Here is a 25,774-nt window from a genome sequence, read left to right as displayed (position 1 = left end):
AACGTGCACGGTTAAGTAGCAGTAGAGTGTAAGCAGGAGAACGTGCGTTGGAATTTACACGGTATAGCCGTGAATTACGGGGAAAAGGGAATATTGGTCCTCAGCTGCCCAAGTCTTCCGTATTCCGGTGCCTATGTTTACGCACAGAACAGAACCGTCATAGCACCCGCCCTGGAAAATCGGTTTCTCTGGGGCGCCACGTGGTCCTAAATTTGTGCCTTCCAATTTACAATCGAAAATTTAACCCTATCTGATTTTCACGAGGCTCCTCTGCATAGGCGAAGGTAGACTTGAAAGTCAGGGGGAGGAGGGCAGGATGATGATGATGTCATTTCATGTATACGGAGATGCATGAATTGATAGTGAATGAATAGATCAGTCGGCTCTGCTTTTAACTCCCCCTCCCAAATATCTCCACCCACACCCTCTAGCCATGCGTCAAGTCGGTACCGGCACAGAATAGTGTTTTTGGTTGATCGAAATCCTAAACGTTCATATATGTACGTAGTTGTTAAACATTTTAAAGTGTTTAGGTGTCGCCATCTATTTCTCAAAATTGAAAGTTAAAACTTCTACCGGACAAATATTCTATTTTTTTGTGGTTCGAATGTTGCGGGACTGTTTGCTTTTTTGCAGGAGAGATTTTTTTGATGGGATATGGACCCCTCTCTCTCTCTCTAGGCCAGAGGATCTGCAATATTATTTATATACTCGAGGCTTTATTGTAAGAAGCACAACCTTGTGGCGATTTGACCTGACAATTTTTTTGGCTTTAATTGGCAACTCTTTGCTTCCTTTTGACAATTTTGTCTACTGTAATTGGCAAGTTTGCGTGCCACCGATAATTTTTCAGGCTGCAACTGGCAACTTGATTTGCCTTCGACAATTTTTTCTACTGTCTCATTGGCAACATTGCTTGCCTTTTACAAATTTTTTAGTTTTAATTGGCACCTTTGCTTGCCTTTGACGATTTTTCAGGCTGTAATTGGAAACTTCACTTGCCTTCGACAATTTTTTTGGCTTTAACTGGCAACTTTGCTTGGTAACTTTGATAATTTTTTTTTTTACTGTAATTGGCAACTTTGTTTACCATTGATAACTTTTTGGCTGTCATGGTCGCCGCTGTGGTGGTCGAGTGGTTATAGTGCCGGACTCGTGATGCGAGGATCCGGGTTCGAACCCCACAGTGGTGGTCGGCTGAAGTTGGTTTTCTGTGGTTCCCAACTTCAAGGCGCAAATGCGAGCCGATCTCCCCGTTAAAAAGTCTCGCCACAGAGAGCAACAGTCCTACAACGGTAAATCATTCAACCATAACACTTCACTCATAGTTAGTAAAACTGGGGGCAGATGACTGCACTACACATAACAAGCATTACACAGAAACAAACTATACGTCAGGTTGCACTACACGTACACGCACATTCCCGCATTTACCGATTCGTTGGGGGGGTTCATGTGTGGGGTAGCAGTAGTAGGTAGGGGCTCGGGGATCCATGATGTTCTTAAGTCAGCCACCTCGTTGGGCAATTTGCCTGTTGTGGCGTTGTATTTGTATTTGTATTGGCAAATTTGCGCTTACCTTATATACATTTTTTAGTTTTTATTGACAACTTTAGTTGCCTTTGACAATTTTTTTAGTTTTTATTGACAACTTTAGTTGCCTTTGACAATTTTTTTTGTTTTTATTGACAACTTTAGCTGCCTTTGACAATTTTTTAATTTTTATCGACAACTTTAGTTGCCTTTGACATTTTTTTGGCTTTAATTGGCAACTTCACTCGCATTTGACAATTCTTTTTGGCAAAAATTGGTAATATTCCGTATTTTTTACGTCGGAAATATAGTCAGAGTCTAGGCATTTATCTCTCGTTGTGTGTAAAGATACTTTTCTACAGGAACCTCTTGGCGGGCCGGAGGTTATGCAACCCTGCTTTATTGAACCTATGTTCAATGGAATGAAGTCCACAAACAATTCAAGAGAGAACGAAATCGCTTTTATTATCATTTGTCTATTTACATATTCCTATGATGGAAGAAAAATCGCCAATGGCGTCTTTGTCCGCAAAATACGGCCATCTTGAAATTGGACACTTCTCCCGAATAGACAGACTGGCCAAACGTTGCCTTCAGAAGACCCTCCACTTCAGTCCAGATCGAAGAATATTTTGCGGACACAAGACGCCATCTCGCATCGGAGCACGCCAAGTTGGCGTCACAATATCGTACAGATCAAAGAAGGAAAGACACAATCGCATTATACATGTTATTTATATACGTACAATACATACAAAGAAAGAACAAGTATCTAGCGGTCATTTTTCACACTATACATGAGCTAGGATCTGCACTTCGCCACCTGACACTGCAGTAGCGGTCACTATGCTGTTCGGTTCGACCCTGGGACTATGCCCGGGTATGGACAGTATCACAGTGTCTTGGTTGAGCACTTGGGAAGAGTCCGTCGTCTGGACGATGGTCACTGCGTTGACGTCGTGCAGCTTCCTTAAGGCCCACACGCTCCGCCCGGCGTCCCTCCTGAGCCAGGAACCGCGCCTGTCCAGCGAGTGGTGGTGGTGGTTGTGGTGCTGCTGGTGATGATGACTGGTATTGTCCAGCGGGACAGCGAGCGGGCTGTTGTCGTCGCTGAGCCCGGCTACCACTGAATTCTGACTCTCTACGCTGGGGCTGGTGAAGTGAACGGGGTTATTGTCCATGGTGGTCGCCGTGACCAACCCCTGGTGGTCGGTTTGGCCCGTCGATCGCATAGAGTGACCCGAGTCCACGAACAGCGACTCGTGGGACAAGAAGCTCAGACTAAGGGATGGGTTTCGACTGTGACTAGTTGTTGTACTGTTCGTGGTTGCTCCTTGACCGGTCAAGTCTGTCTGGCCTTGCTGGCCGCCGGTTTCCCGAGACGGCGAAGACAGGGTCTCCGTGCTGGGCCTCAAGACACCAGCTGAACTGGCCCGTGACCTGTAGCTTGGTGGGCGACTGTAGTCCCGCTCCGACAACGTCAAGGGAGGCCTGAGAAGAGAACAAGAGATGGTGTCAGACAAATCACTGGCGTTAATGGCCACAGAAATTGGCGACGACATCACAGCATCGACTGGATGTCTCTGGTGGGAAAATCGTTACCTGGAATGAATGGTGCTGCTGGTGTACGATCTGTACGTCGGAGGTGGCGACACCGGAGACAGCGCCGACGGGTTGGCCGTGACTGTCGCAGTCGCAGGTGCTGCGGCGTTGGCACTGGACGTCGAATTGCCCTGTTGTCGGTCCAGCAAGAGCAACCTCAGCCTGTATTCCTGCATGGAGGCCTGGTAGGACGGCGGTGGAGGCCTGTACTGGAATTCCGGGTACATCATTGCTGCAATAAAACGAGAAATCATTAAACACGCGTCCAAACAAGAACCTCAATGAAATCCAAAAATTTTCATGTTAACATGAATTTTCAATTGAGTAACCCTCAATAATTGAACAGTTTTCGAATGTGAGGTACGGGAGGTGGGGGGCGGAGAGAAAGATGCCCCCCCCCCACCCGTTCAGTAAAAAATGTATTATTGGCACAAGCGACAGGGCGGAGGTGACGCCCTCATTCGCTTATGGGTACATTCCACATTGATGTCCGTATGGTTAAGTTATCCGGTAGGTCAGATGACGATTGCGTTGACCTGATACGCCCTCCAAATCTCGGCCGGGTGACGACCAGATTTCAGTGTAACAAAAACAGGACCATTGATCCCAGATGACAAAATGCTAATCCTCGCCAGATATCGCCAAATTTTGCCTCCGAATCGTCAGGCTAAAGAGAGAGCTTCAACCTTTTTCCTAGTCTGGAGCACTGCCTGCATCCATCATCAAAAGAAGAGCACCCCTTTTCGTCGAGTTCGACATTCGAATGCATGAAATCAGGATGATTTCAATCCAAGAACGCAATTTGTACAAGGTGTTCGATAGGAACGTTGATCAAGTGCTCGCGAGCACAAAATCCAACACGGGTATCGAGCACTCTGGATGCTTCAGAGGTGCTCGTGGTCCTCGCGAGCAACGGGTTGAAGATGCCCGGCCTAAAGATATCTATCTGTATAAATGTATATTTTTGACATGATGTCTTCCAACGTGTGACAGAGTGAATGACCTAGTCAGGGAGAAACAAGAGTGAGCGACCTGGTTAGTGAGTGAGCGACCAGGTAATTGAGGTTGTAACAGAGTGAGCGACCCGGTAATTGAGTGTGTAACAGAGTGAGCGACAAGGTAATTTAGTGTATAACAGAGTGAGAAACTTAGTGAGTTGATGATAGAATGAGTGAACTAGTGAGAGAATAACAAAGTGAGCAACCTAGTAAATGAGTAAGTTAGGGAGTAAATGAGTAAGTTAGGGAGTAAATGAGTAAGTTAGGGAGTAAATGAGTGACCTAGAGATCAAGGGAGTGACCGACTTAACTGAGAGAGTGATCGAGCGACATTGTGAGTGAGTTACCTGATGAGTAACCTATGAAGAGAATGCATTGGTGGCAATTGAGAGACCAAGTGAGTGAGTGATATAATGATCGATCCAGTGAGTGATAGAATGAGCTAGCCAATGATTGGCAGAGTGACCTTGTGAGTGAATGAGTTTAACGAGCTAGTTCTAGTAACAGGCCGGTTTCCCTCATTCATTCACTTACTCATTTATTCACTCGTTCATTCACTCAGGTAGAAGTGATGTCGGTGACTTGTTTGTCGGCGAATATTCCCAGCTATGAATTTTCCATTCGGGGAATTGTTTGTCGGCGAATTTACCGAACACGGCGGTGGCAGGATCGACAAAACGCTCCTTCCTGCTCACAAGAATACCTCTCCTCTCATTCAGCAGATATATAGTCCCTGATTTCTGTCCTTGCGATTCATTCAAAAAACGATCACGGTGACCTTCAGATGGCATATAAATGGCTTCCGATGTACGTACTTGGGTATTTTGGATTTTTGCCATTTCCGTGCCAATGACTGTGTGTATCGCAATGGACTGGATTCTTTTCCATTTTCGTTTCTCTCTGACCCTTTCAGAAAAGAAGACAAAAGAGAGAGGAATCTCCCGGATCGATTAGATATTGTTTCCGACTTTTCCCAAGCCTGGCCGATCGATTGACCGATCGATCGGGGACCTGTCATCGTTCATAAGTCGTCGATAAAGCCAGTCACAAGCACGTGAAAGGCATTGAATTAGTTTCGTCAACACACACACACACACACTCGCTCAGTAACCCCTTCCTCCAGTTGGCGATATCGACTCTGTGCACTTTATCGTGTTCGTCTTCGAGTCGATGGAGCGGAATTGGACACGGACAGACATATCTCACACAGAATCCATTCATTTGTGCTGCAGTAATGGAATGGATGACAATATCTTCTGGAGATTAGCCAGGAACCCCCCAGGAATGTGCCTTTTCTACCTCCGCTCCGCTGGAGACGCCATGCACGAACCGGTCAGCTGTAGCAACCGTTTGACCGTTAGGCATATTGTAGGAAGTTGGCAGATTGGCTGACCCTATTGAGTATATCTCAGAAACCGTGAAGTAAAGCTCTGACAATCGACGAGTATGACAGACGTCAAATTGCAGACGTCTCCAGATGTCTCGCTGAACTCATCATCAACAATAAACTACACTGGAGCTAAAAATTAAGGGGAACAAACACATATGTTTCGAATTTCTCCAAAAAGTGCGAAAGTTAGATCATGATCGTGATGAGTAATGTTCATAATGTCCAAAACTTATGACTGCAAAAATGAGGTTAATAAGGTGTATGAGCCACCTGTGACAGACGCACGAGTTGTTGTACCGTTTAAAGAGATAGTTGCTGATTTCTTGTGGCAACCTCATCCCGCTCTTGCATCAATGCGGTTCTGAGCTCCAGTGAATGCTTCTGGGAGATGGTTGGCGATTTAAAACTTATCTCCCGAGTGCACCCAATATTGTGCCAAATACTCTCCCGAGTGCCAACGCCAGCACATTTTCGCAGAATGAACAGGACCAGTGACTCCATGTTAATCCATGACTGGTGATGTCGAATAAGGGAGCATGAATGACGTCACGACAGTCTTGATGCTAATGCAAGCGAATTTTTTCTAAGACTGAACAGGACGACTGACTCTATGTTGGTCCATGAGATAGATCCCTGGTGACGTCAAATAACTAATCTTGAAAGCCGTTACAACAGTATTGATGCTAACGCCAGAGAGTTTTCGTAGACGAAGAGCACCACCGACTCCATGTTGGTCCATGAGATTCCGGTGATGTCGAATAATGACGCACTAATGACGTCTTGATGCAAATGCCAACGATTTTTTTTAAGACTGAATAGTATAACTGACTCCATGTCTACCATGAAATCCCTTGTGATGTCAAATAAAATCATCCTGCAGTCTTGATAACACCACAGAGAGCAACAGTCCTACAAACAGTACAAATATTCAGTCATTACACTTCACTCACTCCATTTCTGAGATATAGATGGCAGCACTAAAAAAATCATACACAACACACTCAGACTGTTAGGTACACATACTTACACTTCCGGCACAACTCACTAGGTAGTAAATTGCCCATGGCGATAGACCTGAGTTGTGCTCGGCTTCAAAAAAAAAAAGTCTTGATAACAATACCAGCGAACTTTTGCAGAGTTAACAGGACCACTGAGTCCATTTTAGTCCATGAGATCCCTGGCGACGTCAAATAAGGGCGCATAAAGAGCGTCACGACATCTTCATGCGAATGCCAGGGGATTTTTGCGGACTGAACATGACCACTGACTCTGTTCCATAAAATCCGTGGTGGCGTTGAATAGGGTCACGACAGTCTTGATGCTAATACCAGCGAATTTGCCAAGACTGAACCGTGTAACTGACTCCATTTTACTCCATTTTAGATCCCTGGTGACGTCGAATAAAACACATAAAAGACGTCACGGCAGTCTTGATGCTAATGGTAGCGGACTTTCGCGGACTGAGCAGGACCACCGATTCCGTATTAGTCTATGACAGCAGTGCTCCGTGTGCACTTCTCAGGGACTCCGCAGCCGTTCGAGGAAAATAGAATGAATCAATAAATTTGATAAATAAATTTAAAAAATAAAAGACCTAATGTGCGCTCCACTATACAAATTATATACACTGAAAAGGGTTCCGCGAGTCAGAAAAGGCGGAGAACCGCTGGTCTATGAGATCCCTGGTGACGTCGAGTGACGAACGTCACGAGAGTCTTGATGCTAATGCCAGCGAACTTTTGAAGATTGAACAGGACCATTGACTCCATGTTAGTTCATGAAATCTCTGGTGACGCCGAATAAGGACGTCACCACAGTTTTGATGCCAATGCCCTCTGGTGGAATCAATCAATCAAGAATGGTAATCAGGTGGAGGGGGGGGGGGGGTCGGAATTCATATTAAAGTTCATTGATTGGAGAGAGAAATCAAACTTGGTTCCGTTAAAATAGAATCGACGCCAAGAGTGCAATCCTTCAGATATTGAAAAAGAAAGAGATCAACGAAAACGCTCGGAACCAGTCTCCGGATCGGCAACGCATGGTTCCGCTTGACGAGCCATTTTTCCACAAGAGAGAAGAAAAGTTATAAAAATAATAACATAATCACCATAAGACTCTGGGTTAAGAGTTTTCTTTTTAGCATAATCTTCTTCTTCATGGTCACATCATCCGCTATTTGGATTCTCGTGATGTTTGGTTCCTATCAGCGGTGGGCGATTCCGTTTTGGAAATGATCTCAGAGACACCCATGGGCCCCTCAATCATTATGGGTGATGGCCAAGAGGAAATCATTTTCTTCTCCAAGAGTCTATGGCTTGTAGACCGGATACTACATAATCGTGCTTATGGATCTTCCTTAAACGATTTGGCCTTGATCATGCCCAAGAACGACAATTCTTTAACGGTCTGGCGACATTGCTGTGATATTAATCCCAAAAGTCAGTTCTTCCATGAACAGGGTGTCTGCCACATATCCAAAGGAAAATACGGTGACCTTCCCTTATTTGGCGATAAAGCGTGTTGATTGATATCATTGATGATTTATAACACCCGTTATTTGACGACGTTGGTAATTTACCGATCGTTATTTGATGACATTGGCGATTTAATACTCAATATTTGGCGATGCTGGCAATTAAATACTCGATATTTGGTGAAATTGGCGATCTAACACTCGTTATTTAGACACATCACTTAAATCGTATCAATGATTTCACGCGTTAAATTTGGCGACTTTCGCGATATAACGCCCGTTATTTAGGCGACTTAAGTGATTTAACACTTGTTACTTAGCGGAGTTGTTTTTATCTGAAAATGAACATTTTGTTGAGATTTTCGGTGAAAATCGATTCGTAAAAAAAATTCCTTGATTTTCAATCCATCATCCTCATTTTGTGATTTTTCCAGGATTCCGTGACTTTTCAGTGATGATAAACATCCCGAAGAAAGTGGTTATGGAATACCGTACGCAAGATGCGATTTGGCGATGTCTTAGGGGGTGAGGTTTCACGATTGATGGTTCTTGTCGCCAACTTGTGGATTGTGGATACAATCAAGGCCGTAGCGGGGGAGGGAAAATTTGGGGGTCTGCCCCCCCCCCCCGAAATGAGAGAAATTGCCTAAAACGAGGGGAAAAGATGGCAAAATCTATTAATCTATCCCCCCCCCCCCCGAACGAAATTTCTGGATACGGACCTGGATACGAACGACACGTTTCAGGGTATGGTTCGTATCGCGAAAAGATAAAAGTACAAAATGAATTGTTGTCGTTGACTTACCAGCGTATGGATGATGCGGTCTACCGTAAGGTGGCACTCTCGGCACGAATCTCCTATTTGGTTCTTGTTCGGTGGACTGTAGGCCGAGCATGGCACGACAGGACGGAGCGTCGTGTGACGTCAGCCTCCACGCTATACCGCTCACTGTTATCAGCACGATTCCGACACCTTGAAGAAACAACAATGGACATATATATCATATGGACAAATTAATATCCATAACATGATCAAAACCACAATTTTATGACAATGATATTACGGGTTATAATTCCATAAACGCTTTAAGCGCCAAGTTGGCGACTTCGGTCATCCTTCTCCATCCAATGACTTTTTAGGTTGTATCTATCCCCCCATAAACTTTAAAATAAGTAGCAATTAGATAGCAATATCATTAGATAGCTATTCATTGCTCGCAGTCAGTAATATGCAAGTAGCAATAACTTTTTTCAACAATGCTTTTTTTCTTCTGAAAATCTCTATTAAAAATGATACATAAAAATGTCAATGATACGACAATATTTTTCACTATCTTTAACAACAATACTTTGGTATTTGTTGAAATCAAATTCTCTAATTATTGCAACAAAACAATGCAGATATTTCAACAAATTCTGAAAATTTGTTTTTAAACGATGCAAGATCCCAATAACTACTCGAAATTAAGTTTCAAACACTGCAAAGAGCTCAACAATTATTCAAAATTGTGTTTCAAACAATGCAGGGGTCCCAACAATTACTCACAATTAATTTTCCAACAATACAGAGATTTTAATAATTTGTCACAACTAATTTTGGAACAATGCAGAAATCTCAAAAATTACTCAAAACTAATTTTTAAACAATATAGAGAAGTCAACACAATTCCCCATTTAATTAATTTTTAAACATAATCTTTAAACAATGCAGAGATTTTAACAATAACTTAAAATTAATTTTTAAACAATGCCGGGATTTCAACAACTACTTGAAATTAATTTTAAACAATGCGGAGATTTTAACAATAACTCAAAATAAATTTTCAAACAATGCGGATCCCTCAACAATTAGTAAAGGTAAATTTTCAAACAATGTTATTCGGCAAAACATACCCAGGAACTGCGAAAATGATATAAAATTCAGGTTGTGTTTTACGTATTCAACAATGCTTCAGAGTTGTTGGTCATTGTTGACGAAGTAACGATGGGATTTTCCGCATGTTTCAAGATCCTTGAACAACAAAGTTTCAAGCAAAAGACTCTAGCAAAAAAACCAATTAACAACACTGACTAACAATAGAAATTGCGTAAGCGGTTCCCATATAGTCACTCGGTACCTTCTACTAACCCCATAAGTGTCCATGAAGAAACAAATCGCCAAGCAGTAACAGACAATCCAAGTGTTGGCTGTATAATTTCAACTAATTAAGACGAAGGTTAACGAGGCAGGCAATTAACAATGGGGAAAAATCGAAATAATTTCAACAACGAGAGAACGTAATGGCATCATTTCTGTTAATTAAACAGCCAAATATTTTTCTTTGGTTAATTAATAAGGGATTAGAGAGAATAAATATCCCAGTTTTGTGTGTTTCTCTTTTTTGGAAGTAATTTCATTGTTGGGGTCCCATTTCTTTTCATTTTCGAAACGGCCTTGAAGAGTCTATTCTTGACTGGCTTGTTGTGTATTTTGCAGTAATGAAAAATGGCGGTCGGGATTATCTCTTGGCAACCTTGACAGCTTTCAGAGCAAACTAATTAGTTTCGAGATGACTAATGAACTCGAGTTATCGTTTGTTGGTCAGTTATCGTGAGAACAGGAGCAAGAAATCGTATATCCATTTGTTAAAGTTTATGCAATTTTCTTTCGCCAAATTGGCGTCATTTTCTTTTTTTCTTTGTTGCAGCGCGATTCCAATTGCAGATGATAAACAGACAGGGAATGATGTCGCAAGAATGGTACGATCTCAATTTAGCGTTAACAAATAATCGCCAGTTCGTCGCCAAACTAAGATTTTTACTTTAAATAACTTTACTAAATTCGAGTTTTTAAAAATGAATTAAAATAAAATAAAAAGCGATCAAAAATTAAAAAATGAAGTAAATTTTAAAAATTTATATACAGGGTGATTATAAAAAAACTATCCCGACATATGGGCCCCTAACTATCATACCATTCACAGAAACTGCATGGAATTTTGGCATAAGGTATTTTGAGGTATGCGCTCAAGAATGATATGGAAAACAACAGTGTCACTCTAACAGTTACGGTTACAGTGAGAAAATTTCGAAAATATCAAATGGCAACACCAAGTTTTTTGTATTGGAATGTGATCTCCATTGTGAAAAACTCTAAATAGCGTTCGAACGGCAACTGTAGCATGAAAATCACTGGCGGTAGATAGGCTAAAAGTGAGGACAACCAATAAGGACAGAGAAGCAGCATAAAATAAAGCATTTTATTGTGTTTCACAAATTTTCCACATGACCTTGTGGAGGACTAATCAGGCTGGGATCTCGGTGTGACGAATGAAACGAACATTAATGCTCTGGTGCACGGCAAAGTCCCTTTTACTTTTTCCTTGCCTAGCTCCGGGGATTTTCGTGCTACAGGTACCATTCCAACGCTATTTAGTGTTTTTCAGTATGGAGATCGCATTCCAATACAAAAAACTTGGTGCTGCCATTTGATATTTTCGAAATTTTCTCACTGTAACCGTAACTGTTAGAGTGACACTGTTGTTTTCCATATCATTCTTGAGCGCATACCTCAAAATACCTTATGCCAAAATTTCATTCAGTTTCTGTGAATGGTATGATAGTTAGGGGCCCATATGTCGGGATAGTTTTTTTATAATCACCCCGTATAATAAAAAATTGAAGAGAATTTAAATTTGAAACATTTCATTTAATTGTGGAAAATGTAACCCATGATCGCGAAAATGTGAAAACTGATTATCAAAAAAGTTATCGGGTGAAAAATTTATAATTAACTCAAATTTATTGGCGTAAAAATTCACGTAGGTATAACAGGAAAATAATGAAAAGTAATTAAATTTAAAAAAAAAATTAATCATCTCAATTTTTTTGTATAAAACAAAATTTCTTTGACTAATTGAGCAATTAAAAATATGAAAAATATATACATTTATTATATTAAATGCACTTAAAACTTAATTACAAATTCAATTTTATAGTCTAATAATATTATAATCTAACATTTAAAAGTACACAAGACTACATAACACTATAATCTATAATATTATATTATGAAATTATACAGGGTGTTTCAAAAAGAATCACCCGATTTGAAATGCGTATATTACGAAAAATATTGAGCATAGACACTCAAGATTGATTTTATATTCCATGGCTAATCTTAATGTTTTTTACAAACCAAATTAAAGGTGCTCGGTATGTCCACCTTGGGATGCACGGCATATGTCTATACGGTAGTCAAAATCGTCCTAAACTTTTGCGAGCATGTTTGCATCCACTGCGAGTGGATTTCTGTGGACTACGTGCGAAACTCTCGGATGAACTCCATATTTTCGTCTGAAATGAGGGGAGACGGCCAGGGGATTTCCCTTTACACAAACAACACGTGTCTGGGATTGTTTATACCAGGCATCTTCAACCTGTTGCTCGCGAGCATCCAGGTGCTCCCTGAAGGCTCGAATGCGAGCCGATCTCCCCTTTAAAAAAAGTCTCGCCACAGAGAGCAACAGACCTACAAACAATACAAATGTAATTCAGTCATAACACATCACTCACTTCACTTTTGAAATGTAGATGGCGACACTGAAAAATCAAACACAACAATAGGTACGCTCTCAGACTGTTAGGTACACACACAGTTACACTTCCGGTACAACTCACTAGGTAGTAAATCGCCCGTAGATGGTGATAGATCTGAGTTGTACTCGGTTTGAAAGAAAGAAAGGTGCTCCTTGAAAATCACCCAGAGTGCTCGATGCTCGAGTCCGATTTCGTGCACGCGAGCGAGCACTTGATCAACGTTTCAATTTAACTCTTTGTGCAAATTGCATTCAAGGATGGAAATCAAACCTGATTGCATGCATTCCTATGCCAAACTTGCCATAAGGAATTCTCTTCTTTGGATAATGGGTATAGGAAGTGCTCGCGACTATAGAAAAAAGATTGAAGACCCCTGGTTTGTAGCACCGCCTAATGCTCTGAGCGCTAGGAAGTTCAACACCAGTTTATTGTCGACGGAAAGCACGATGAACAGTTGTTACGGACTCACACTTCGCGAAACATTGAACAAAAAATGATTACTGTTGGGCAATCGCCATCTTGACAAACACTGAAGTGGCGGCCGAAGGAAGAGCGTTAGCGCTACCTGTCGGCAACTGCGTGAAACTCGAGAGTGCCTTCTTTTTACATTATTCCATCAAAACGGATTAAAAGCTGAATAGTTATGATTTTTTTAAAATCGGTTGATTCTCTTTGAAACACCCTGTATTATAATGTGATATTTTTAATTAATATCTTATATTATATATATATATATCTGTTCTTATATCATTTAATTCATTTGTAAACAAATTAAATTCAGGAATTAAAATAAACAAAAAAAATTCAAAATTTCAATTTAATAAAAAACTGAAAAAAATCAAGAATTAAATTTAATTCAAAACTGAAAAAAATTAAAAATTGAAAAAAATTCAAAAATGAATAAAAAAAATTCAAAATTCAAAAATAAGTAAAAGAAATTCAAAAATGAATAAAAGAAATTCAAAATTGAAAAATGAATAAAAGAAATTCAAAATTGAAAAATGAATAAAAGAAATTCAAAATTCAAAAACTAATTAGCTATCAAACCAATGAAAGAATTAAAAAAATAAATTCAATTTCTTAAAAATTGAGAAACTATAAAAAAAGTTCAATTTAATTCACAATTAAAAAAATCTAAATTGAATTAAACAATAAAAAAATCTACATTTAATCAAAATTTAAAAAAAACTCAACTGATAAAAATTTTTTTTTAAAAATTCCAAATTTTCGATCCCAGAAAAAAATTGTTTCCTACGGAAGTTAAAATTCTATTCTAGGAAATAAAATTGAAATATACACAATATTTCAAACGAAAATGAAAAAAAAAAGAACTTGTTTTTCAGAAATTTGAATATAAATTTAAAAAATTGCAAACCCAATTTGATTTGCAACCTATCTCGAGAGGAAAATATTCAAATTTATCTCGCAAAAAAGCATATTTTGGACACCCTGGAGCTAAACTATACAATTAATTTCCTTTTGCAATTTCCGATGGAGTAACAGTTTTGCAGCATGTAATTGCACCAATTGCAATGGACCGAAGTCGACGAGTGGTCAGGAAAGTCTGTCGCTGCCGGAATCATCATCAAATCAAACAATCACCGCAGGTTATAATCAATTCGCTCACAAGACCATGAAATGACTAATCAATTATAATTATTTTCTTCTTCCTTGATATTTCTTATGCGCATGTCTCGTCGGGATATTTTGATTAAGCGCGGAAATACGGCACGGTGACCAGCCAGGTCACGGCTGTGACGCTGGACTGCTTCTAACCTTGCCTATGTGGATGGTGACCTGTTGAATGAAAAGGCCATTTCCTCCCTCGCATGACCATAACCAATCCATTTCATTTTATTTCACCTCCCCCTCGCTTCCATGTTATCATGTCAAAATAACACTTGCCGGGGATGGCACGAGTTTTGACAGTGACACATTTTTTTTAATATTTACTCATTCATCTCCATTTCCATTTCTTGTTTTTTGGCCTAATTTCTATTAAATGGAACAAGATGGCGAGTTCTGTCACTTGAAGGCATTCCTTCTTTTCCCGCTTTTTCTTCTTTTTTTTTACAAATAATTATTTAAATCATTTTTTTGGCGGTTAAATGGGAAATTAATTATTAGTTATTGATGTTTTACGTTATTTTATTCGGTGTGAATTATTTTTCACCACTGTATCGAGTATTGAAGTGATGATCATATAAGAATTATCTCGACATTAATGGTTTGAGCTGTACTACTCATGTGTTCACCGTAAATGTAGTAGGACAATTATTGCCTAACATTCACGATTGCTCGTTACCTTCAACACACATTCGCGGTAATCATTATTTTCAATTTGTTTTACAAATACAATCGTTATTTTTAATTTTTACACAAATCATATATTTCGCTACGTTAGTTAACCATTATTTTCAATGTTCGCGATGTTTTTCAACATTCGTGGTAGTCATAATTTTTAATACTACGAAATCATAATTTCAACACTTAAAATGATCATTATTTTGTTTGTGGTAATCATTATTTTCACCATTATTGTCTACATTAAAAATAATTATTTTTTGCATCGCGATAATTATTATTTCAAACACATTCTCACGAGGATCTTCATCTTCAAAACACTTACGATTTTCATTATTTTCAACTTTCACGATGATGATTATTTTCATAATTTACATACAGGGCTACACAAATTCCAAATGCCAGGTCAGCACGGCGACTGGAAAATTCGCATTGGCGCCTATATACAGGGTGCCCTGTAAGTCCTAATTCGGCTTTTATCTCACCAACCGTTCGTCGTAGAGGTACGGCTTTAGTTTGAAAAATGCTCAAAACGTGTTCAGGAATCATTCTGAACCAGTTGCGAGAATGAAAATAATGTCTCTCATGAGACAAACAAACAAACAAAAAAATTCCACGTTTCTAAGTGCAATATTCACTGAAGTATTTGAATTCAAAAATTGAAGACAAGTTGGGAAAGAACAGAATAAATCAGGGAAAGAAGGGTCCGTTAGTTTACGTTGTTTTTTCCTCATTTTTCCTCCATGTTTGGAAATATCTCAGCGAATATTGCGCTCACAAGGGAAGGGTCCTAATGTGCCGTCCTCAAAAAAGTACAGTCATCTTACCCAGAAACATACAAAAACGAAAATATTAGCTAAGGAATGCCATTATTAAAGCCGCAAAAAAAAAGAAAGAAAGAAAAATATTAAAAATGGAATAGCTAGCTACTCATCACCTCTCGTGCTTCTTGGCGAATTATCAAAAAAAAAATTGTTCACTTTCTTTTCCTTTCTTCCTCCAGCTTCTCTGTTCGAGGAACTAGTTATTACTACTTCTGTGTCTGTGCTGTACCTTATCGCATGGTGTTTGAATGGCGCCACAACTTAGCCTCTACGGTTGCGGGATTTTCAAGTTCATTCTTGGCCTCTACTGGCGTTAAAAATGTTAATATTTGCAGTTTTTTTTTTGAATGACGTATAATAATTCCGCCATAATTTTTTTCATATTTTTGCCTGAGTACAATCAGTGGTAATTTTTTCAAATCTTTTTGAAGACGTCACTGTGGGACCATTTTCTTGTCAGAAACGTAGAATTTCTTTGTTCGCATCAGGAGAGACAGGCAGAAATGCCGCTGTACTATAATTTACCTGCCTGGGTCCCGGGACCATGGTTGCTGGCAAAATCTGGGTCCTTTTTGGGTGAAAGTGGGTCTCTCTCGAAAAAGATTGAAGTATGCCCCCCCCCCCCAACATTCACTGGTATAACTTGTCAATCAAATGAATAATTCATTTCTAAAAACATGTTCAATCCGAAGGTTCATTACAAAAAATGATTAATTTACCAGCTTATAACTAGGTTCTTTTAATTTCATTGTCTACTACTTGAGAACGCGTCCCACGGGACTCATGAATCAAATTTTCATGCGTTCTCTTCCGAAATTCCGAGTACTTGACGCGCTATAACGCATCCGCGGCATCTCTGGGCAGGGCAACAAATTTCTATAATACAGTTTTTAAGCACAGGGTGTCCGTATAAAAAGTCAATTATTTTTCCATTTTAAACCAATGCCGTATCTGATCACGTTATTTGGATATAATTATAATGCATATTTTTCTACAACATATTTGTAACTTTGAGTGAGAAAATGGAGGAATGAGAAATAGAAGTGAGGGCGAAAGAAAGTAACCTACTGAACACCAATCTCCCCCCCCCCCCTCCCATTATTTCTGACATGTGAACAAGGAAACCATGTTTTCTCGCCGATACGTCATTATACAGATCATCCAAATTTGTTGCAAAACAGCCTGTACGTGAAGGGGGGATTAATCCCTCCCTCCATCAGTCTAGCCTTGGTTTGATTAGCTAATCATCCATATCGATCGATTTAACGACATCACAAACACCACATGTATTTCCATTATCATATTTGGAACGCGAATCCTAACGGTTAGACGAAGTTTCTTTGAAACCGTTAAAAAGAACCACACTCATGCTGGATACACGTGTTCACCAAATTCAAAAAACAAGAATATTTCCTCTCCACACATAATCCAAAAAGATTCCTAATCACCGATACGCAAGTATTCATGCAGAAAAGCCATTATCTCATCTCAGATAGAAGAATTAAACGTTATTTCTCTCTTCTTCTCATGAGACGTCATCCACGAGAGTGTTTAGCTTTTCTTACGGAAGTGTTTGCATCCAATGTTTGCTGAAGGAGAATACAATGGCGGGATATATTTATACACACACATAAGAACGTAGGGATGGAAAAGAAGAGGCAAGAAGAGAAAATGGCAGATTTTTAAGTGGATCGTGGTAAGAGAAATGAGAGTATATATTCATCATCCATCCGAGATTTGTATGTATGGTGTGCGCAGTGTTGCGTTACCCAATTCGGGACGGGCATTCCACCGCCGCAACAACAATGAGAGAAATCATTGCCCTCGAGAGAAAATGTTTGCAAATTGGATGATGCCTTCGAGGAAGTCGATGTTATGTTTGTTCTTGTTTTTCGAATACTCGTCAAGGACGTTCATTTTTTTTTCTTTTTCTTCTTGCGTGTTTCGGACACATGTAGTAAAAATAGATTGTTCTTATCTGATTTCTCGCGTATATGTGTAATGCTCGTGATGCAGGTATAACACTCATTATTCGGATTCTGTGGCTTATTTTCCGTATTCGAGATTCTGTTATTTATACCTGAGCGACGTGTTTTATGCGGCTTGTGCTTGGCAGAGAATGGTGGATTCGTTGTATATATACACTATGTACGAGTTTTCCTTGCATGATATATCATTTGATTGAAAGTCGTCTAAAAAACTACGGTGGACCCAGCTTATGTAGTTTTGAAAAAAATCGCCATAAAAAAAACGTTGTATGCGGGAAATTGCTTTGAATGGGAAATCTCGATGAGCATTAGTAAAAGGCGGATAAATGAAAATAAGTCGTATTAAGCGGGACCGTTATAAACGGGACCCACTGTATATGAATCCTTACTTTGCTTGACAAAGAAACTATACAAAGCCACTCTTCGTTTACACCCGTGATTCCCAACGTGGGGCCCACACTCCACAGAAGGCGATTTGATTTATGAAAATTCATATATTCGATGAAAAAATAATTTCTCAGAATTAATGAAAAGTTCATATATTTAATGAGGAAATAATTCAAGTATCAATAAAAATTCATACTTATAATGAAAAAAATTATCTCAGAACAAGTAAAATTCTTCAATAATTCAGGGCTTCCTATTTGCCTCGAAGCCCTGGGGCGCGTTGGATTTACCCGTGAGGACGCTACTGCGAGAATCAAGGTACCACAGTATGACTGTGGCCATTGGGCTTCATGGGAAATATTTTTTTTGGTATTCACTGTCTTAAAGGTTGGAAACTGATGCTTTATAGTTATAGGGCCTACCAGGTCTTGGACTTTCTCCATGTGGATTCTGAGGCGGAGGAGCACACACAGGCTAATTTAAGGTGGCAGAAGAGCACAGAGAGAATCTCTTCAAAGAAATCTCGAGTTTTTAACCTTCAAAACGATTTTCAAATTCACAGGAAAAATATTGAAGCAGAATTTAAAGAATTTTTTGAATATTTTAACTTTTTATGCATGTATAGGCCAATATATTTTTCTAATTTTCGACCATCTTCCATAGCATATCCCCTCTCTCCCGTTTGTCTTTCATGAAGGGGGGGGGGGGGGTCATCAGAATTTTACGAGATGCTTAGGTGGGGCATGGTGAAAAAAGGTTGGGGAACGTCGTAGACTGCTACTAAACCACACATGAACTTCGTCCACTTTCCTCTGCGTAACTGTTAACGAATTGATACATGTTGGAATGTGCGTGTACGTGTGAAGAACTTGACGTGTTTTGTTTCTGCGCAATGCTTTTTATGTGTAGTGCCGCCATCTGCCATCAGTTTTTCTAACTATAAGAGAAGTGTAATGATTGTGTAATTGTATCGTTGTAGGCTAGTTGCTCTCTGTGGCAAGAACTTTGAATGGGGAGATCGGCCCGAATTTGCGCCTCGAAGCGATACCAGTCCGTCATTATGACCACTTGACCACCACAGCGGCTCAAAGTCGTAAACGCGGGAAATATAGTTTTTCATTTTTGAGTTTTTGCTACCGTGTTTACATAAGGTTTCTTTGACTTTTCTTTCCGAGCTCACCTCAGCATAATATCCGGAAAATAACTGTTTCCTTGATAAGGTTTCATGTTGACAGCTCTCCGAGACCGCCCATCCCTTTGAGAAAGAGCGCAAACCATCCCAAGGTGGTCTCTGTGGGCGGTCATGCCTGTCTATCGGGGATGTTGACATTGGAGGATAAAGCACTGCTTGTGAAGTTGTTTTACTTCAGCCAGGACTCACCGTCTGAAGCTTCGCGAGCGTTTCGGACACAGAAGAGATTGAAGAAAAGTTCAGGTCCAATCACTCCGGACTGGTTCACATTGCCATCTGTTGACAAAAATCTGAACCATTTGACATTTTTTTTTTCTGTACTAGAAAAAAAAATTCCCTTTCGTGACAATAACTTTTCCCCAAACAACTCATTAAAATATACAAATTCCTTAAATTTTCTGTTCTAAATTCTAAAACTACAGGGACACCCTGTATTTTAAGTTCCGAAACATCACGAGGGTTCTCAAAATAGAAGTGTTTAAACATTTCTCTTCAAACATTTCATGATTCGGATCAAAATGTATAAAAGAAATACATACATTGAGATATCAAACAGAGAACAAGAAAATAATCCCCCGAAAAACGAAATTGTTTTTCATGGAAAGAGATGGTAGAAAAACAAAAAAGAAAAGAAAATCACAGGAAAATTTCATTTCCCCCTGAATAATCTGGATCCCCCCCCCCCAAAAAAAAAAGAAAAATTCCATAAAATATGTTTTTGATCAAATTACGGCTGTTCCGTTCCATTTTTCATTCTTTGAAATACGATTTTTGTTTCTTGAGAAATTCTTAGAAAATAATTTTTTTCCCCCACCAATGGAATATATGGAAAAGCGGACGGGGAAAAAAAATTATATTTCTTGGTTTCTAATTACCATTTTTTGATATTTTTATGCGTATAATTAAATTACTCGCTTGGATCGTCATATTTTTGTTTTCTCTCTCTCTCTCTCCATCTTTCTCGTGGTGTGATTAATAATTGTTAATTTTCCTACAGACTTCTACCGTTACAAATTGAAAAAAAGAAGAAAAAACCCAATTAATCGAAATTTTACTCATTTCATTTTTGAAGTTTGAAAAATTGTTTTTTTAGGGCGTTTTCTTTGGATTTCCAAATGAATTTTGTTTGTTGTTGTTTTGTTTTTGTATACCGTAATTAATATAGTTTCAGTTCATCAAGATCAGTGCCCCTCCCCCCCCCCCAAAGTGGGCAATATCGACCCCCCTCTCACTGGGCCGGTAGGAGGTACTGGTATAACATCATAGTTCACCCGGTGACGATTCCGGTAACGACTTGCGGCCTAGACGATGATGATCTGAGACTAAATTCACCGTGATTCGAAATTTTATATTCCAAGATTATCGGCAATCATTCGATCGATTGACGATTACTATATTCTTACCGGATGGACGGCTATACACCACCACCATCTTATAATCCCGTTTGTAATTTTGATTGCCCATTGGCGTTGATTGTTTGGATTTTATTTTGCTGCCTTCGTCGTCTGAGGTGGTCATGTTATGTTGTTTTTAATAAAAACTTTCCGGACACACCTGTCCTTCGGGAACGCTTCGATATCTCTCTGAGATGGGAAGCGGGGGTGTGCCCGGTCTTCAAAGGGTCAAAGGTATAACATAAGATTCTATGGGTTGGCTTGAGTTAGTGGGGGGGGGGGGGCGGGTTGCGATGAGAAGAAAAAAATTTTGAAGGGGGCGATGGAAAAAAAAGTTTAGGAAACTATGATCATGATATAGGCACCCGTTCTTGCGTTCTTGTGTAACATATTAGATCCTACGTTGCAGGGTCCTTAACCTTTTCGAGCGGCGACCCGATCACCTTCGCGACGCGACCCATCAGTGTATTTTTAATTCGAAAATTCTCATTAAATATACCCGATTAATTTTTTTTTTTTTTGTTTTGTTTTCGGAATTAGTAAAACCAGTCTATGGCTTCTTAACAGATGGGCCTGCAGAGCCTGAGCCGAAAAACCTTCGAGTAGAACAGAGGCCCAGAAATTTTTGAAGATTTTTCACTAATTCTGAAATTATTTTCTTCATGAATTCTGAAATTATTTCTCTCCGAAATTCCGAACTTTATTCATTAATTTTGAATAATTTCTCTCATTAATCTCATCAATTCCTGTTTACTGTGTTCATATTTTTGTGCAGTACAAATAATTTTCAACATTCCTGTGTGCATTCTAAAACAATGTTATACTTTTTTCCCCCGTGCCGAATTTCCACCAAAAATTTTGTTTTGATATCCTTGACCAAACTTGTCAGAAGTTTCAAGAAGCTCCGATCGAATGATTTTAGGGGTTTCGGGATTCTTGACCAAACGTGTCCGAAGTTTCATAAACTCAACTAAATATTTTCAGAGGGTTTCTTCAAACTAATCAAAACTTTTGAGAGGCCAGAACCGAACATATCAAGGGCTTCAAATGTAAAAGTCTGAAACCAAACATTGATGTCACCAGAGGCGCCGGCATGAAGAAGCATTGGAGGTGCTGAAAGTTTCTGGTCGTCCGTATTTGTTCGTTTGCTTTTCTATTTCAGTTTATTCATTATTTAAGCCGCTGTGGTGGTCGAGTGGTTATAGTGCCGGACTCGTGATGCGAGGATCCGGGTTCGAACCCCACAGTGGTGGTCGGCTGAAGTTGGTTTTCTGTGGTTCCCAACTTCAAGGCGCAAATGCGAGCCGATCTCCCCGTTAAAAAGTCTCGCCACAGAGAGCAACAGTCCTACAACGGTAAATCATTCAACCATAACACTTCACTCATAGTTTGTATAACTGGGGGCAGATGACAGCACTACACATAACAAGTATTACACAGAAACAAACTTTACGTCAGGTTGCACTACACGTACACGCACATTCCCGCATGTACCGATTCGTTGGGGGGTTCAGCGGGGGGGGGGGGTGCATGTGTGGTGTAGCAGTAGTAGGTAGGGGCTCGGGGGGGATCCATGATGTTCTTAAGTCAGCCACCTCGTTGGGCAATTTGCCTGTTGTGGCGTTGTATTTGTATTTGTATATACGGGACTCAAGTGCGTACGCAGCAGAGAGAAGGGGCATTGAATTGTTTTTTTCAGATATTATTTGGGAGGGCTCAGCCCCCTTACAAAATTTATTGGGGTGGGGGAGGCTCAAATGGCCTTAGCCCCCTAGTTTCCGGCGTCTATGATGTCAACCTCACCAACAAGCATGCGATTGCAACATCATTACGCTATAGTTACTCCCGAGCTACACGCTCTAATACAATTATATAAAAAATATATTCAACAGAAATTACAAACATTATCCACGCAAACTACACTTACAGTGCAGTGGCGTACGCAAATGGCCATAAACATCTCTGATCGAAAGAAAAAAAAAAACAACCCACAAACAGTTTCGCAACAGATACAAGGAAATACAAAGGAAAAAATCAAAGTCATGCGAAGGTCGTTCGATTCATGTATCATTATTATTTTTTATTATCGCCATCTTATAAACCTCATACAACTCAAGCCATTTTTTTTTCCATACTTGTTTCATCGTGTTTTTTTGTTTTTTTTTGCAATCGTTACAATGCTTTTTTACCAGTAAGGTAGAATAATAAGCTGCCCGACAGGCAGCGTTTCACCCATTAATGCGGACGGGAAAAGAGCACTTCAAAGAACCACGCGTGCTGACCATCACAAAAGAAATAATGACCGGTATATAATAACAATAACAACGATAGAAACTGTATTTTCAATGCTAACGTTAGTTGAAATGGTAAAGGATTTCATCAAGTCCATGGCGCAAAAGCTCATTAACTAACTGAAAACGTTTTTTTCGAGTCTGATCATAAGTTTTGAAATAATCTTCGAATTCCCACACGATGGGCCAACATTTCTGGCGATATTTTGGCGACAAGGTTTTTTAGAATATCTTGAAAGAACTTAATGTCCAGAATGTGCATATAATCACAAAACTGCAGTGGTTCTCAAACTTTTGGCTCTTATGGTTTTCATGGCGACCATTTATACGCAGTGCCCTTGAGCCAAAGGCGGATACAAGCTCTTCAAACAGGAAGGGGACGAATCACCGAGAGTGTGTATAGTGAATAGGGTATCGTCGAGCATGTGTATAAGGAACGGAGGGAGGATGAGTATAGTGAACACGGGGATTGTCGAGAATATGCATAGCGAACGAGGGAAGGAAGAATCACCGAGGATGCCCTTGAACCAAAGACGGATACAAACTCTTCGAACAGGAAGGGAGCGAATCACCAAGGGTGTGTATAGTGAATAGGGGATCGCCGAGGGGGTGTGTATAAGGAACGAAGGAGGAAGGATCACCGAGGGGGTGTGTATAAGGAACGAAGGAGGAAGGATCACCGAGGGTGTGTATAAGGAACGAAGGAGGAAGGATCACCGAGGGTGTGTATAGTGAACAGGAGGGGGAGGAAGAATCACCGAGGATGCCCTTGAACCCAAGACGGGTACATGCTCTTCGAACAGGAAATGGCGAATCACCGAGGGTGTGTATAGGGAAAAGGAGGAAGAAAGATCATCGAGGGTAAGTATAGTGAAAGAGGGGGGGGGAGAGAATCACCGAGGGTGTGCTGTGTGTACCTCAGCGTGCGACCATTTATACGCGACGCCCTTGAACCAATGTGGATACAAGTTCTTCGAACAGAGGGGGGGGGGCGGATCACCGAGGATGTGTATAGTGAACAGGGGACCTCCGAGAGTGAATAAATCGAACAGAGGGGGGAATAATCATCGAGGGTGTGTAGTGAACAGGGGAGGAGAATCACCGAGGGTGTGTGTAGCAAACGGAGGACGGGAAGAATCACCGAGGGTGTGTACAGTGGACGAGGGGGGGGGGGAAGCGCCAAGGATGTGTATAGCGAACGAGGGGGGGGGAATGACCGAGAGTGGGGAAAGTGAAAAGAGGGATCATCGAGGGTGAAAAAAATGAACGGTGGGAGGGCGGAAAAATCACCGAAGGTGCGTATAGTGAAGGGAGGAAAAAGATGACCGACGCAGTATGTATAGTGAACGGGAAAACCACCTCCTCTTCACCCACCGTCTGTATCCACCAATGCTTTGTACCAGTGGTCCTGCACGAAGATCCAGGTTTGATCTCCACGAGTTGCACAGTGGTGGTGGTGGGTTGAATTTGAGTTTTCTGTCGTTTTTCAACTTGGGAAACGATTTCCCATTTGAAAAGTCTCTCCACAAAGAGCAAGCGGGCCTTAAAAACATAATCACGGGCTTACATATATATAATCACGAAAATTCAGGCATCTAATCGTTTCGTTTTCAACGCGGAAGACAGATGGCAGCGCTTCATACCTCAAGGGCATGCATTTCCGCAACACTTTCCGGCATGCGCCAATGCGTTAGAAATTCCCCCAGAGGTCTACGAGCTGCATGCAGAAAGTAGTTTTAGTAGAAGTATAAATAATTAATTAAAATATTCCGGAGGTAAGGGAGTTACTCCTACTGATCACTACGTACAAGCGCATCAATATTAGGAATTTAGTGCGACACCCTCGTGAAAGTTTAGCAACACCTGCTGGAGATCCCGAACCACATACTTTAGGTACTACTGTATAGGTACTATTCTGATATTCAATGTCCATAATTTTCATTCGGATACCCATACACACACACATGGACGACTACTGCAGCTTCTCTTGATCACGAACACCCATGAGACCAAAGATTTTGTCCTCTAACGGGAGGTACGATACACAGTGGAACGTCCTTTATTTTCGACTTCGACATTTATACGACATTTGGCTACGGTAGCAATTGCTTTCTACACATTTTAATGTCAAAATGCATATGTTACTGTAAGGCTGGATTCACAGCTACAGACACTCACCGTGTCGTGTCAGACACGGCAACCTTCTTTAACACAAAAATGTCTGTCTGCGCCTGCGCAGACATGATACGATGGATGTGAATACGTGAATTGGTTTTATGTCAAAGAATGATACGATGGATGTGAATACGTGAATTGGTTTTATGTCAAAGAATGTTGTCTGTGTCTGACACGGCACGGTGAGTGTCTGTAGATGTGAATCTACCATAAAGGTGATACACGGGTGGCTATGCATAGTCACCATTTATCACTTTTACCGGTGATCATGCAGTTTCCAATTAAAATTGGAAGGCTTATATATATATATATATATATATATACATATACGATCAAAAACTAATAAGGGTTTGGGACAAAAAATTGGAGTTTGCCTGGTTTTACTGTCCGCTATCGGGAAGTGAAATGCAATAAAGCCCTATTTGACGGGACCGGGGATCCGAGAAGTGTCCGTTAACGGGGAGGAAGTATCTGTTAGGAGAGGTTTCATTATATCCAAGAAAGACGGGTCGGACTTTGACTGAAAGAAGCAACACGTGTACAACACAGCAGAGGACAGTGAACTTTACACACTGTTTGCTTTTTTTTTTTCACCTTCATCTATGTAATAATTCTTTTTCTGCTGAAAATTTTTGCTCCAATTAG

General features: G+C 40.3%; 1 protein-coding gene across 2 annotated transcripts in view; it reads right to left on the bottom strand.

Annotated features, from left to right (window-relative positions):
* Positions 1-1,972: 1,972 nt before the first annotated feature.
* The window catches only part of LOC149078170 (uncharacterized), a 161,264-nt gene continuing 137,462 nt past the window's right edge, over positions 1,973-25,774 (bottom strand). For both annotated transcript variants that reach the window (XM_089241761.1, XM_089241760.1), the window contains exons 3-5: positions 8,802-8,969; positions 3,136-3,367; positions 1,973-3,024 (exon numbers count right to left, since the gene is read on the bottom strand). In XM_089241761.1, the coding sequence (XP_089097887.1) occupies positions 2,325-3,024; positions 3,136-3,367; positions 8,802-8,969 (1,100 nt within the window). In that variant the 3' untranslated portion in view covers positions 1,973-2,324. The remainder of the gene's footprint in view (positions 3,025-3,135; positions 3,368-8,801; positions 8,970-25,774) is intronic.

The sequence above is a fragment of the Pholcus phalangioides genome, unplaced genomic scaffold (genome assembly GCF_987345545.1).
Source record: "Pholcus phalangioides strain wild (caught in Gottingen) unplaced genomic scaffold, Ppha-v1.0 ptg000014l_1, whole genome shotgun sequence".
NCBI lineage: Eukaryota > Metazoa > Arthropoda > Arachnida > Araneae > Pholcidae > Pholcus > Pholcus phalangioides.
The sequence above is the reverse complement of the archived record's forward strand: the minus strand, read 5'-3'. Positions and strand labels throughout refer to the sequence as shown.